Source organism: Nomascus leucogenys, chromosome 1a (assembly GCF_006542625.1).
Source record: "Nomascus leucogenys isolate Asia chromosome 1a, Asia_NLE_v1, whole genome shotgun sequence".
NCBI lineage: Eukaryota > Metazoa > Chordata > Mammalia > Primates > Hylobatidae > Nomascus > Nomascus leucogenys.
Window position 1 is genome coordinate 79,861,259 of NC_044381.1, and position 16,924 is coordinate 79,878,182.

Consider the following 16,924-nt stretch of genomic DNA (forward strand, 5'->3'; position numbering starts at 1 on the left):
CAAAGGATTTAAGTCTAAGAAATTCCTAGGTAGCATGTAAGAAAAGTATCCTGGGATCCTGCTGACATAGGAGGGATCTGGAAGGAATCTCAGTTGAGTGGGATTAGGGGAAGGCCAATACTATTTTTCGAAGATCTGTCTGATATATGAACAAGGAAAACTTTTGAGACTGTATTCCTAGACAGAACCCACATCCGACTTAGCATTAGGGTAGCAAGAGCCTAGGAAAGGAAAGGCCATTGAAAAGAGGGCTCATAAGGACCTAGGAATCGAGATTGTTGCCACATTCATACTTCTAAATTTTGCTGAAAGACATACAAATTTTGGATGACTTTCTCCAGAAAAAGAGTGTATCATTTGCAAGTAGTGATTATTTTTCTCAACAGAATATAGGCAGTTGGTGTCTCCATTAACCTTTTGATAAAACATTTTTCTGTTTTTGAGTTATAAGGTTACAAGTGGTGCTTCTTAGCCACACAGATTGACTAGAATCCTGGCACAAGTGAAAAAATGAACCTTTCTGTTTTCTACCTGCCTCTTCCCTATCCTATCTACCCCACCACACATACACACACACACACCATACAGACACACACACACACACACACACACACACACACACACCGCTAAATCCCTGGCTGTGGCTGCTAGCACGTACTGGTTTCTAAGAATGCAGGTGGTTTGTTTTCATTTTTTTGTTTTCCTTGGTGTTCTTGTAGGAAAAAAAGATACTATATTTACAAAGAGCTACAATATCCAAATTTGGTTGACATTTTGTGCATGTGGGTCTAACGAATTTTGGAACTGTGCAAAGGTACTATAACACTTCATGAATCTAGACAGCTTTTTATAATCTTCTCAGGTTTTTCACAGGAAATATCCCACGAAATTACCAAGGACCCAAGGACTAAAAGGGAAATTTAAAGGTATCTCCCTGGAATATTCTGGCTATAGAAACTGGACTTAATTGGAAGCATAAAAGGAAAACCTAAGTCAAAAGGCAAGAAGATGTCAGAAATTGGTATACAAACAGAAAACTGCTACTCAGGTATTCAAAGAATATAATAGAAACTCAGAGAAGAAAACAACCAACTTTAAAACTAGGTTTTTATCTTTAAATCAAAACAGGAACTTCAGAAAAGGAGGAGATGAGGAGAAATGGAAATTTAGATCTAGCAAGTATAATTGGCCATTCATGAAGGAAAGAAGGAACAGAACCAACTCTGAACCAAATAAAGTTTCGGAAACCCAACTGAATATACATGAAAATTTCCACTTTAGGTAGATTCAGAAGGTAGATGGTAAGAAGCAGTGAGAGAACAGCTTGTTGGAGCTTCCGGTGACTTGCTTCATAGAACTTATATCAATAGGCGTATAAGACACGGGGTTACCAAGTCAGCTAAAGGAATGACTACACCCCCAAAGGAAGACAATGCAGGTGAGCTTACCAGGCCTTTCACAAAGGAATCGGGGTCAAAGCTCTAACACCCTGCATTTTGCTGGCATGTACTTCATCAGAGACCTAACTGGAATGGATTCAAGGACAGAAGATCTTCATCACGACAATCAGGGACATCTTCGATTTCATTCATTCATAAGAAAAATTAAGATTGAGCACAAAACTCTTTAAGAATTGTTTAAATATTGGGGATACAAGAAACGGACAGAGGCCTACCTCTCGTGAAGGAAAAGAAAAACTAAGTACACGTGGGTTCAGATCTTGGTAGGGACAATGAAGGGAAGGGTTAAAGAGTAGAGACTACAGGTTGGCATTGAGGTGATTTTTATAGTAGGGTAGCACTGGAAGGAATTTCTGTAGAGGTGATTCTGTGGAGAGCCATGTGAATTCAGGTCAAAGGTCAGGAGAGGAGTGTTATAAGCAGTGGGAAAGCAAGTACAAAGACTCTGAGACAGGCCTAAGGCTGATGCTTTCAGGGAAAATGAGATGGTGAGCATGGATTTAGGAGGATAAGCAAAGGAAGAATGGTTGAAAGTGAAGTGAGTGAGGTAGGCAGGGCCATATCAGGAAGGCCTTGAAAGATGAGCTAGAGAATCTGGACTTTATTTCATTGGAGGGATTTGAGCAAGGAATGGTGTGATCTGATTTGCTTTTAAAGGTGTGATCTGATCTGCTTAAGCTTTGGGGTAGAGACTGTAGGGCAAGCATAAGAAAATTAGGAGGATGCAGGAGGTTACTTCAAAAGTTCAGGCCAGAGATGATGGTGACTTGGTCTTGGGTGGTCATCTATAGAAGGAGAGAGAAATAATCAAATGTATTTTGAAGGTAAACCCTACAGGCCATGTTATTAATAGATGTAACATAGGAAAACAGAAATCTAGGATGATTCCCAGCTTTGGGGCCTCAGAAACAAAGTAAATAATTGTGTCCTTTGACTCTACATAGATTTTATTTTCCTACGATTCTCTTATGAAAAATATAACTGTGCTAGTACATCCACTCTGTAAAACAGTTTGGCAATTTCTTTAAAAATTGAACATACACTTATCACATGTAATCACATTCCTGGGCACTTATCCCAGAGAACTAAGAACTAATGTTCATATTAAAAACCTATACACAAATGTTCACAGCAGCTTTGTGTCTTTTGTTTGTTTGTTTGTGGTTTTTTTTTTTAATTTTTAGTTCCAGGGTACATGTGCAGGATGTGCAGGTTTGTTACATGGGTAAATGTGTGCCATGGTGGTTTGCTGCAATATCAACCCATCACCTAGGTATTAACATAGTAGCTTTATTTGTAATAGCCAAAATCCGGAAACAAATACAATGTCCTTCAATAGATGGTGAGTTAAACAGTAGTACATCCTAACCATGAACTACTACTCAACAATAAAAAAAGAACAAATTAATTACTCATACATTCAACTTAGATGGATCTCAGGGGCATTATGGTGAGCGGAGAAAGTCCATTTCAAAAGGTTACATTTTACATAATTCAATTTATATAACATACTCAAAATCACAAAATTATAAAGATGGAGAGCAGATTAGTAGTTTTCAGGGAATAGGGATAGTTGGGGGAAATGGGTAGATTACATATAAATGAGAGCTTTGTGGTAAAGGAGCAGTTCTGCATCCTGATTGCAGTTGTAATTAAAGAAACCTGCACATGTGATAAAACAATACAGAGCTATACACACACATTATATCAACGTCAATTTTGATACTGAGCTGTAGTTATATAAGATGTAATTATTGGAGGAAACTAGGTGAAGGTAACAAAGGCCCTCTCTATACTATTTTTGCAACTTCCAATGAATCTATAATTACTTCAAAACAAAAAGGTTTTTTTTATAATCTAACTATGCTCAAGTATAAGGCAAAATGTATTGTATAAATATTAAAAGTGGTATGGTGCTAAATACAGCCTCTGACAAAATGTTGTCTTCTGAATTTATAAAGTACATTTTTGCCCATACATCTTACGACTTTGTATATGTAGGTATCCATTTAATTAATCATCAGGATCTCTCTCTGTGTATAAGGACATTTTGCTGCTGAAAGCCTCTGGAGCAAACAGCACTTGGAATTCTCACTCTCCCTCTAACTGCAAGCTCTAACCAGCAAATAGAGCCTGCCTGTTCTTGTTCCTATACCTGTACAAGGGTGCATTAGACAAACAGAAGCTGAACAACTGCCAACACTGATGCTCCAATAGCTTTCAGACACTCTAAATGATGAAAACTACCTGCTTAGACTCAAGATATTAACCTTTCATGTTCCAGCCAACGTCCCTGGAGTCACAAAACTTTTACCATCAATGTCAAAATCTAAGCCTTTGTAACATGGAATCTCAGAAAAGACAGCTTAGACACACACACACACACACACACACACACACACACACACACACCGATGACCATGATCCAAAGGCTTAAGAGGTGCTAATAATGCTAATCACACCTTCAGTACAATCTTAAGGTTGGTTTAGGTGTGGATAAGTCATCTAAGTCAACTTGAAGGCATGAATAATGGTGAAGTCTCCCTCAAGATCTTCAAAAGCAGCTTCTTTGTATGTATTTCCTTTATGTTCTGGTCTTCTCATGCCATCCAGTCACAGTCTGAGTGCAGAGCACATGGTCTTTGTCCCTTTAGGGGGCATTCAACTTCCAAGAACTTGGTACCCAGGTATACCTGTTAAATCCTAAATACTTCTCATTGCTGAATGGGCTTATATTCAGTAATCCTTTCATTCTCTCAAACAGGCATATATTCAACCTAGAGTGGCTATAATGAAGACTAGCTTTATAAACCCTTTCTCCTAGTCTTAACTGTAAAAACCTATACAAAAGTGTATCCTAAGATCAACTTTAATTTAGGAATCCAGTATTAACTAGAATATTTATAAACAATATATTTCACATCAGATCCTGTCTTTTTTTTTTTTGGAATTTAACACATTACCAACAAAATCTATAGAACGTGCCAAATGCCACCTGTCTGGATGCTGGTCCTGGCTCCTTCAAGAGAGCTCTGCTGGGTACACACATTAATATGTTTTTCACACATTAATATGTCCTGAAGAGTAAAATATATTATTTTGCATTTCTACGTTCTAAAGTAGATTAAAAAAACCAATTGCAAATAAGATGGATTAAATACCTTTCTGTAAACAAAGTAGTTCGTTTTAATCCTATCTGAGATTGTAGCCAGGAAAATTGCCAATAACAATAATTTTTAATGAAAAAATTAAAATACTTACAGCCAACCATCATCATAGCCACGGAAAACATCTTCTCCACATCTGTGGTAGGAGCTATGTTTCCAAATCCTATGGTTGTAAGGCTTGTCATGGTAAAGTAGAGAGAGGACACGTACAGTGAATCCTTGCTGGGTCCTCCTTCCCATATCCCGGCACTGGTATTGTAGCGATATGGAGTCCCAATGCTCAAGGCCAGCTGGTAGAGCCAACTGTCTATTTGGATGGTGTTAGTGACTTCGTCAATGACCTCGTAGTCCCCAATGCTATACCATATGCAGGCCAGCCAGTGGGCCACCAGTCCAAACACACACACCAGGAGCACGAGGACTGCTGCTCCATATTCTAGGTAATGGTCCAGTTTCCTAGCCACACGGCCCAGTCGTAAGAGACGCACCACTTTTAAAGAACTGAAGAGACTGCTGATTCCCTGGATTAAAAAAAAAAAAAATGACACCACATTTTCAGGAAAAAAAAAAGGCTGGGGAAACAATACAATGGCTCAACTTCATAAATTTAACCATCCATTTATATACTAAGAACATATGTATACCGTAGGTCTGATTTTAAGAAAACAAAAAAGTCAAAATGATAAACTTTAAAAACATAGATATCTTCCTACCCAGAAAATCGTATTTGCGAATTATTAGATAAAACAGATTTCATTAGCTAAGAAATTCCCAATTTATTTTCATAAGTAGAATATAAATAGTACAGAGAGAAACCAAAGATGAAAATTGCTCAAATGCGTTATATACAGAGTATACAAATAGGGGTATTGAATTCAGACCTTTTATTTCCTTTTCCTATAAAACTTTCCCTCTACTCTAAAAGGTTTCTTTTCATTTCTTATTTTACGATAGCCACAAATAGCAGAACTCTGAAAAAGGAAGCACAGTCTTACAGGCAATCACACAGGAAATACTTTGGTATATATGGGGAAAATAAACAAATACCATTGCTGGCCCCACTACCTCCTGCCACAATCATGAGAATCACTACATTTCTAGAGCTCTGAAAACGTGAACAGAGCTGAACCTGAAATGGGTGTGTGGCCTACTAAATCTGATCCATCCTCTAGCAAAAGTCACCAAAAATAACACCAAAAAAGAACAGCAGCCGGAAAATTCATATTTTGTTGAGAAGCTTAAAATAACAAATAAGGGATTATCCAAGTCAAAGCACAGCATACGCTTTCTTAAATCAACAAAAGTCCCATAGTTACTTTTTTGGAAGCATGTAATAGGCCACCTGCAGAGGTAGGATGAGTTCATTCCTGATGCAGTTCACAAAATAGGTGGGGAGGGAAAATGGAGCAGTGATCCGGGAAGCCTCTCATGCAGTCATTACCTGCAAATCCATTCGTATCCATGACTTCCTTACTGCTAACCCTGTCTCCCAGAATGTAGACAAGGAATCTAATATAACTTACTCTGACATGAATTCTGACCAGCAAAGAGGAATTTGTTGTCACAGTAGAATAGATGTATATTAATAAGACTCTAATTATGCATGGTAAAGTTCCGATAGTTAAGAAGGAAACAGTTGGCAGGGCACAGTGGCTCACGCCTGTAATCCCAGAACTTTGGGAGGCCGAGGCAGGTGGATCACCTGAGGTCAGGAGTTCAAGACCAGCCCGGCCAACATGGCAAAACCCTGTGTCTACTAAAAAAATTCAAAAATTAGCCGGGCATGGTGGTGAGTGCCTGTAATCCCAGCCACTCGGAGGCTGAGGCAGGGGGAATTGCTTGAACCTGGGAGACGGAGGGTGCAGTGAGCCGAGATCATTGCCACTGCACCCCAGCCTGGGTAACAGAGTGAGACTCCATCTCAAAAACAAAAAAAAAGGAAACAGTTAAGAATGCATCTAGTTTGTTATACTATATTCTATAAGACAGCATGTGTTTGAAATTTTTCATAATGAAAATTTAAAAGAGAAAGATAACAAAGAGAAGTCAAAACAAGAGTTCCTATAGAAACAAAGGAGTAGCAGGGTCATCCTGCAGGGTTTCTGCCTCAACTTCAATTTCCTTAGGCCTACCTCTATTTAAGTTGAAACTCTCAAATATTGTGGCATATATACAACCTAAAAACAAATTCCCATTTCACTTTAACACTTGGGGGAAAAAGACGCTGAACTTTAGTCAGTTAAAAAGAGTAGAATTAATAAAATAAAGAAGACAAATTTGTGTAATTCAGTGACATGAGATGTTGGAAGGCTTGAAAGCTTTCAAAAATGGAACTGTGTAATCATCAACAAGTAATACAAAAATAAACATTTATTGAGCACTCCTATATGCCAAGTTCTGTTTTAAGCCCTGGGGAGATTAAGATAAATATGCCTCACTTCTGCTCTAAAGAAACGCATAATCAAAATACATGAAAAACTCAGAGTTCAGTTTAAAAATAAAAACGATGTTATAGATAATATTTTCTGGTTAGCTCAAACTTTTAAAGGAACTTTGGGACTTCTGTTTAAATACTGCGTAGAAAAGTCATTTCTACCTGAATTCTTTTCTCTGAAAATAACTAAAAGCAAAGAGAAGGAAAAACAGAGAGAAAATCTTCATCCCATTCAAACTAAGAAAGCCGACACAAACCCCAACTAGAATGTCATGAGTTAGGACCTACTAGAATTAGGTCCAAATGGCGGGAAGACACACATCCCTCATCTCTAGCAAGCAGATTGCTCCAAAAGGAGGTGATCATCCTGACAGGCTTGCTCTGGATTCTGCTTACTCAAAAGCACATTTTCTAATATTTAGAAGTAGTTTGACACTACGTAAATATTATAAAATGTTTTATAAGCTTAAAAAGAAATAAAACATTAGTAAACATACATACTTGATATATAAAGTATATATAAAATATTAGTTTTATATAGAGAGCATTCTAGACTCTCTCTGCCATAGGTTTAGAAGTAGTTTGACACTACTTAAATATTATAAAATGTTTTACAAGCTTAAAAAGTAACAAAATATTAGTAAATATACATACTTGATATATATACATAAAGTATATATAACATGTTAGTAATATATACACATATCTATCAAGCACTAGAGACTCTCTCTGCCATAGGTTCTATGGCACCACTTCCTCTTAGTTTTTAGCCAACCCTCCAACTGACGCCCTCTCAAAATCACTTTCTAGGGCTATCCTTCTCCATGCTTCTGTTTCATGTTAGGATTCTCATGATTGCCCTCAGTCCTCTTCTGGTTGATCTACTGCATATCTAGGTTTCAACCATCTTCTATATATGAATGATTCTCAGGTCAACTTAGTACAAAAAGAAACCTCTCTCCTAAGCCAAATGTCTGCTGTGCATTTCCTCTTGGATGTCCCACAGGTATCCAAAAATAGGTCCCAAAGGGAACTCTTTGCTTCTCCCAAATCAGTTATCTTCTATCATGTGAATTGACATCATTATCCACCCAGTCACTCAGACCTGGGGCGAAGCCTCAACTTTTCCCATTTCCTGACACATGTAGCTAGTTATCAAGTCCTGAGGGTCTCACCACTCAAAGTGCCTAAGTGCTCAAAATATACCTATTTAATAAATCTCTCAAAAAATTTCCTTCTTTTTCATTCCCATAGGCATGCTTTGGTCATGATTTCATGGTTTTTTCTCACTTGTGTGACAGGAACTGCCTCTCCCTCAGCCATCCCACCTCTATTCTTGCTTCCTCTAATTCACAGATCACACTATAAAGGCTATCAGTCTTGTATTTTTTTAAAGGACATCTATCTAAACACGTCCCTCTCTAATATAAACTCCTTTCGTGTTGGCTCATTACCTATAGGAATAAATATTAATTTCCAAGTGTGACATGCAAAGCCCATCAGGATCTTGTACCTACCTACCTGCTCAGCATCTCTCCTGCCAATTCCTCCACCTTCCCTCTAGACTGCTGCTATTCTCAGATAGGAGTAGTTCCCAGAATGTCCATGCTGTTTCATGCTACGTTACAAGTTATTCGCTCTGTTTAAAGGCTTCCTTCTCCCACTCTTAGTGGTTAGGATCTTACGTACAGTTTATGACAAATACTCTCTCTTCCATGTGCACTTCCCTGACATCGTCTCCCTGCCTCTGCCATCTTTATTGTCATACTCTCCCCCGTCCCCCTGCCTCTGCCATCTTTATTGTCATACTCTCCCCCGTCCCCCACTGGGAAAATTAGGTATCCTTCCTTTATGTTATCATACCGTTTCTGCACATCTCTATTATAACAATTTTCACTGTCACACTTACTACAAGTCTGTTTGCATGTATGACATTCCAGGAAACTCCTTAAGGAGCAGATCTACTGTCAATTACAAAGCTGGCATATGGTAATATGTTAAGCAGCCAATAATTCAATAAATGAAAGAATAAACTTTTGTGAAACAAGCAAATGTTGGGGGTGAATTTGGAGGGCTTTGATTAATTACAAACTCAGAATTATTTAACAGTATAATGTAGAGAACAAAACACTCAGTGTAACTTAAGGTTGCATTAATAGAGTAGGTCATTGAGTACAAAAGAGAAATTCTCCTTAATCTCTACACTGACTAGGTGTATTACTCCATTTTCATGCTGCTGATAAAGACATACCCAAGACTGGGTAATTCATAAAGGAAAAGAAGTTTAATGGACTCACAGTTCCACGTGGCTGGGGAGGCCTCACAATCATGGAGGAAGGCAAAAGGCACATCTTACATGGCAGCACACAAAAGAGAATAAGAGCCAAACAAATGGAGAAACTCCTTATAAAACCAGCAGATCTCATGAGACTTATTCACTAACACAAAAACAGTATGGAGGAAACACCCCCATGATTCAATTGTCTCCACCTGGTCCCTCTCACAACACCTCGGAATTATGGAAGCTACAATTTAAGATGAGATTTGGGTGGGGAAACAGCCAAACCACATCACTAGGTCACACATGTAGGAGATCAGTTGAATATATTCATCAGAGAACTGCCAAAAAAAAAATCCTCAAAACTCAACTCTATTAGGAAATGTGAAAGGAACTGGAAAAAGGGAGATTGGGGCAGGGCACTATTTATATTCAAATACACAGTGCACGGATGAGGGCTGAGCTCACTCTGTATAATCCTAATGTGGGTAACCTGGAAAAAGGTTGGAGCTACAGGGATAGAAGGATGCAGACAGGATTTCAACGAGCCTGTGCCACACACTTCTATGCAGTTAACCAACAGAAAGTTAGGTCATTATTGCTACTTGGAAAAGACAGACAAGGCAATAATAACATTGAGTATTTACTACATGCCAGGTACTATTCTAAGTGTTTTCTTTGTATTAATTAAATTAAAATTCACAACAATCCTATGTGGTACCTATCATTAAATCATGGCCCAGAAAAGTTAAAAATAATTGGACTAAGTTCACATAGATAGTAAGAGGAGGATGCCAGATTCACATTCAGGCAGTCTGTCTCTAGAACCTTCCTTTGTTCATTCTGAAAGTCTCTATACCTAGAGTATAATGTGTAATTTATCCAACTACATGAATACCTGCAATATTGGCTTAAACATGAGCATTCTCTACATGACTGAATAAAGGAGATTAAATGCCTAGCCTCCTCTTTCTCTCCACTCAGTCACAGCAATGGCCACACAATAGGGGTCCGTGGAGGCCCTGGAACTCTTATATCTATATAGTCTGCAGTTCTCTAACACGGATCAATTCATTTTGTTTTATAATAGCAGGATTCCTACCTTCATTGTTCACATGAGGACACTGAAGCTCAGACAGGTTGAACGAATCATCCAAAGACACAGTTAGCAAGGAACAGAAGTATCACTCAGACCCAGTCCTTCAGATTCTGAGTGCATTTCCCATAACAACCAACCACTCTGCAGCCTTCCTGTCCTTACCCCCAATCTCTCCTACATCATTGCTGCAATATTAATCTTCCTGAAAGGCAGCACTGAGCATATTCTCCAAGGGCTTATCACAGACATTAAGCATAATCTCTTGAACAGGCCTTCAATGCTCGCAATCCCATCTCTGTCTATGATGCCAGGTCATTTCCCTCTATGCCTCTGCATAGCCCTAGTGCTCCAATCAAACCAAACTCCTTTTTGCCCCCAAATATCATGTTGAGCAAAAAGAGCTAGACACAAAAGAGTATATACTGTATGATTCTATTTCCGAAGAGTTCAGAAACAGGTGGAACTACTCTATGGGGTTAAATGAGCATAGTGTCTCCCTTTGTTGGAAGAGGGGCAGTGATTACAAAAGGCATGAGGAGAGCTTCGGGTTCTGGCAATATTTTGTTTCCTAACACAGCTACTAATCACTAGGTGTGTTCACTTTGTGAAAATTCTTTCTGCTGTACACTTAAGATTGGAATAATTTTCTTTAAGTATGTCATATTTAAACATCAAAAAAAGGTTATGGAAAACCCAATAGTCACTGATGTGTTATTAAGCTAACATTTCACCACAGTACATGATTCAGATTAATAATTTCTTACTCATCCCATGATATTTGGTGGGGGCGGGGGTGGGGCAGGAAGTCATAGCTATCATTGTATCTAAAATAAGAGATTTTCCTTATTTTATGATTCACTCTCACAACCTTTAGATTGAGCCACAAATTGCATTTAATTCCTGTTGGCAATTTTAATTTCACTCATATGATACTACTGGACAGTTTTAGAGGTTGATCCTCCAAAAATGCCCTTCTTATATACTTCTGCCTTTTTTATAACAATGTTTTGATGCTGTACTTTCCACTAGTCTTAGATATTCATTGATTTTTCTGCTTCATTTCACTCCAAACTTTCCAATCTTTCTGTGCCCTCCTCTGCACTCCAGTGGCTTTCTGCCTCTATCCCAACCTCTGAGCTGTTAGTACACAAATCCCTGAGGTTCCACTGTGGAACAGAATATCAAATACATCAAGTGCATAACAGAACACAGCAGGGTGAATGGAGGACTTCCAGCCACCAGCCTTCCACCTTTCTAGCCAATTTCCTTACTTGACAAGCCCCTCAGGCCATAGTAGCACAAGGAACAGTATCCAGGAGACATCTCTGTGCCATTAACTCTTCAAGTTACTTTTGTGGATTCCACATTAAAGAGATGTGAGATGTTATCAGCATAAAATAATATCTTGCAATGATAAAGCCATCCAAAATACAAATCAATTCTCTTATTTGATCATCACTAATAATAGTAGGTAGATAATTCAGCCAATATTCCTTCCTATTTTCTTCAACTTTCTTGCCCAAGGACACATTACAATTAAGTGGAGATGAAAGAGCAAGAATACAGACTTGTCATATCCAGTTGCATGATTTTGCACCTACACTTTGCATTCTCACAATACAATGTTCTGGTAGATTGTTTCAAAAACATAGCTGTGTTTATTTTTCTCCCTGTATCCATACCCCTCTGCAATGTTACTTATAATTCCTCCCATCAAGACATAGGGTCTATTTCCTATCTCTTAAATCTGGACTGACTTTAGGACTTGCTTTGGCCAACAGAACGTGATATAAATGATTGCAGCAGATCCAAGCCTAGGCCTCAAAAGGCCTTGCATACCACCTCTACCTGTGGTCTTGGAAACCAGCCCAGCTGCCATATGAACAAGACTCACTAGGCTTTGGGGGATGAGAGACCACAGAAGCATCCCTTTGAGTCATGCATTTCAGCCATCCTTGACTATTCAGGCCCTAGCCAACTCAGCGGCTGACCACAGATGCATGAGTAAACTTAGCTGAGATAAGCCAAACCTAGCCTAAATCAGCAGAACCACCCAATTGAACTGCAGACTCATGAGTTGAATAAATTATGGTGGTTATTATCTATAAAGCTTTAGATTGATTTGATATGCAGCAAAAAAGATAACTGATAAAAATGTCAGAAAAGTGTATATGTTACATGTTTATGAGCACAGAATTTCATATTTCTATGACAGAACACTGGGGCAATATAGATATCGCATTAATAGAGAGGTCCCATTTTAATACAACATTATCCCAAATAGGAAAGATATGGGTATGTAAAGTAAGATTTAATATACAATTGTTGGGTGTTATTTATCTGTTATATTCAGAAATATGTCGCTATTATGCTTTGCATGGATTGACGCCAACAAATACTTCATGAGAATAAAGAACTCCAAGTTATTACTTCATAAATCTTATAAATATTTCTAAAAGCCAATCTCACCTAAAACTTAACATCACCTTGGGTGATATCCATGGAGGTGAGACTTCCAATAGCCTGGCCTTGGAGTTTCTTCACCAGTTCATGTCCAACAACCTTTCCACTTCTCCTCAGACACCCACTTTCATGATCAAAATCTAAAATTTGTTATATTCCAAAACTTTCTCCAGCTCTGAAATTTTGAATTGAATCAGCCTGCTATCTGACCATGGCTGCTTCTCTGTCAAGATCAATGGCCCAATTACACCAACTGCAAAAGTAGCTTATCCTTACTGAACCTGTAGTCCAATGATAGATCTACCTTTCTCCAATTTATTAACCCTCTTCATTCTCTACCTTTTTTCTTATATAATCCCATAATTTCAATAACATCAACACCCTAAATTGCTTAGCATCACTGTCTCTTCATTATACCCACTATCAAAATTCAAGTCCTGGCTCAATTACCAGCTTTCTTCACATCCGTATTATGAACTGCCCGAGAAAGTTATGCAGTGGGTTCCACTATAAATTCATTACCATCACTTTCAATGCATCTGTCAACTACCTAGCAAGTTTCCTGTTTTTCTTGTAAATTTACCCGCTCACTATATTTCAAGCCTTCGCTACTCTACTCAAAACTCCAACCACACCCTCTTCAACTACACCTTTCCCATAGATACTTAAACATCTCATGTCCCTCTCATTAAGAAAAAAAATTAACATACCCCCTCACCCTCCTAAATCAGCTATCTGACTAAGCAAATCAGAAACCAAGAAGTATCCTTGCCATCCCTTTCTCTAACATCACCTCACCCAACCTACCTTAAAATCCTATTCATTTTAGAACAATATTTTATCATGGAAAAACTCAAACATACAAAAAATAAATAGCATAATAATTCCCCCATTTACCCACAACTTGGCTAGAGTAATTATTAACTTATCACCACCCTTGTTTCTTCTATATCTCTCTTTTAACAGCAAACTCCTGGCCTCACTGGGTTATTTTGAAGCAAATCCAAAATGTATAATTTTGTCCATAAATATTTCAGGATATATCTCTAAAAGACAACATATTTTTTAATTCAACAAACCTATCACCCATTATCACACCTGATAAAACCTAACACAATTTCTCAAAATCAGCAAATATCCAGTCCACTCAATGCCCACCCTCTCTCTAGCTGGTTTCTTAGAATTAAGACCAAAGAAGGTCCATGCATTGTGCTTTGTTAAGGTATCTCTTAATCTACACATTTCCCTCTCCTTTTTTTAATCTGTTGAAGTCAAGTTTATTTGTATAAAAAAACAGATGGTTTGTCCTATAGAGTTTCCTAAATTCCGAATTCTGATGTTTGCATCATTATGGTGTCACTAATATAATCCTCTGTCCTCCCACTTTCCTGCCAACTGGTAGTTAGATCTTGAAACCTGTTCTGAATCAGGTTCCACTTATTTTTAAATATTTGTAGTAATAATGTTTTTATCAATACATAATTTAACTCCTATCTCTCAAATTTATCTACTTCTCACCACCTCCACTGTCATCACCTTAGATCACACTAATAGCATCTCTCTCCTCTATCTACAGGAGTTTCCTAAGTGTCAAGGCATTTGTTTAAACCCATTCAATCTGTTCTGAACACTGCATAAGAGTTACCTCTTCAAAATCACTGCTAGTTTAAAAATTATCTCATAGCTTCCCACTGTTCTAAAATCTGTTTTGTTTATACAGCCTTGCACAGTCAGGTCCAGGCTTACCACTCTAGCTCCATTCTCTTCTGCTCACTCTCCATCCAATTTTCAATTCTTTGAATATGTCATTGCTGTTCTTTCTAAATGGAATGTTCTACAACTCTTTCTTGCCCATTCCTCAGCCTAGTTGGCTCTATCCATACTTTAAATTATAGCTCAGTTATCGCTTCCTTAGGGAAATTTCCCTTTCTGATCTAGATCAGGTCATTTCATTATATAATCTCAAAGGACCACGTACATTCCCTTCATGACACTTGTCTCTGTGATTGTGCATGCGTATCATGTTTTGTTCATTCTTTTATCCCTAGCACACTCTAGCACTCTTGGGAACCTAGTGATTTAAAGAATGAAAACATTAATTAAAGAATAACCTAACCAATATATAAATCTCTCATAATAATTTCTGATTCCTCCAGCACTGATACCATAATCAATAATTAATAGCTTCTTAATTTTCACAGGTAGCACCATATCAGGCAACTGGATAGAAACCACAAAACAATAATAAGCTCTGTTTCATAAGCATTGGGCCCTTATTCTAAATAGATTTTATACATGAATGATTACATAGTCCATTCCCATTTCCTTTTGTAGAGTGCAATTTAAAGACTGAAAAAAAAATTGCAAACTACATTTGTTATCTGAACCTCTAACCCAGACAACAAATTACATTGCTTTTTCCTATTCAGAATTCACTGCTCCAACTCAAGCTACCAAGAGCTCCATGGGGAAATAATCCTAATTACTCCATAGATTAGCTAGCATCCTTCTGTAGAAGATCTGAATTTAAATAACTTGTGCATAACACCTGTATTAGCCAATTCATATTCTTATTGAAACACAGTGGCATAAATGGCCAGACAGACAGACAAAGAATAGGCACTTATTTTCAGCAATATCCATAATGTAGTAACTTTTAGTATGCTTCTTGTTGTAGAAAAGACTTTCATTTTCATATCCACTGGGTCCACAGTGAATATAAAGCTTGATTAAAATATGTACCCTATGAAGAGGTGTATTGCCTAAAGCCCTGATTTTTTTTCAAACATTATGATATATGTACAAGCAAACCAAATTGGGGATGCTTTAAATCCTTCTTCAATAATTTCTTGCTGCCTTTAGAATAAAACTCAAACTCCTTAACACAACCTACCCCTGCCTACCTCTTCAGACTCACCTTGAGCATCTGTCTTCTGCTCTCTACACTCTGTCATATAGGACTTCTTTCCTACCTTAAAAATATATTCTCTCTCACCCAGGAGATCTCCAAACATGCTGTTTAAAACAATCTCCCTACCCACCAACCGTTTCTTTTGCCTGGTGAATTCCTATGCATCTTTCAGGACTGGGCTTAAAAATGTAACCCCCTCAGAGACACTTCTCCTAACTATCCCCAACCCTGAAAGTTAAGACTCTTGTTTTATAGCATAAATAATTAGTCCAAGAAATGCCGAGGGAATGAGGTAACAGGCAATGAGAGCTGAAGCAGAGTAAGACTGAAGTGGCCATGATGGGCTATGTAAGCAAAGAGACAAAGCAAAAGAGAAGAAAGACTAAGTGTATTTGTCAGGGCTCTCCAGAGAAACAGGACTAACAGGACATGATGGACATGAAAATGGAAACGGAGATGGAGATATGGAAATTGAGGTGCAGAAGGAGATGGATACAGGCATGGGGATGGAAATGGAGATGGGGATGCAGATGGAGATGGAGATATGGAGATGGAGATGCAGATAGAGATGGAGATGGAGATGCAGATGGAGATGGAGATGGAGATGCAGATGGAGATGGAGATGGAGATGGAGATGCAGATGGAGATGCAGATGCAGATGCAAACGTAGATGGAAATGGAGATGGAGATGCAGATGCAGATGGAGATGGAGATGCAGATGGAGATGGAAATGGAGATGGAGATGGAGTTGCAGATGGAGATGGAGATGCAGATGGAGATAGAGATGCAGATGGAGATGGAAATGGAGATGGAGATGGAGATGGAGAGGGAGTTGCAGATGGAGATGGAGATGCAGATAGAGATGCAGATGCAGATGGAGACACAGATGCAGATGGAGATGGAGATGCAGATGCAGATGGAGACAGAGATGGAGAGCAGATAGAGATGGAAATGGAGATGGAGATGGATGTGCAGATGGAAATGGATACAGGGACAGGGATGGAGATGGAGATGGAGATGAGAATGCACCCAGCCATCCTGAATCTTCTATGAAAATGAAAATGTTGAGGTTGTATTTTTACCTTCAAATACAACCTCCTTGTTTCAGCCCT

At 38.3% G+C, this 16,924-nt stretch overlaps 1 protein-coding gene across 1 annotated transcript in view; it reads right to left on the reverse strand.

Annotated features, from left to right (window-relative positions):
* The window catches only part of KCNH5 (potassium voltage-gated channel subfamily H member 5), a 351,733-nt gene that overhangs the window by 249,883 nt on the left and 84,926 nt on the right, over positions 1-16,924 (reverse strand). Inside the window, exon 7 of the mRNA XM_030811835.1 lies at positions 4,722-5,148. Coding sequence (XP_030667695.1) covers positions 4,722-5,148 — 427 coding nt within the window. The remainder of the gene's footprint in view (positions 1-4,721; positions 5,149-16,924) is intronic.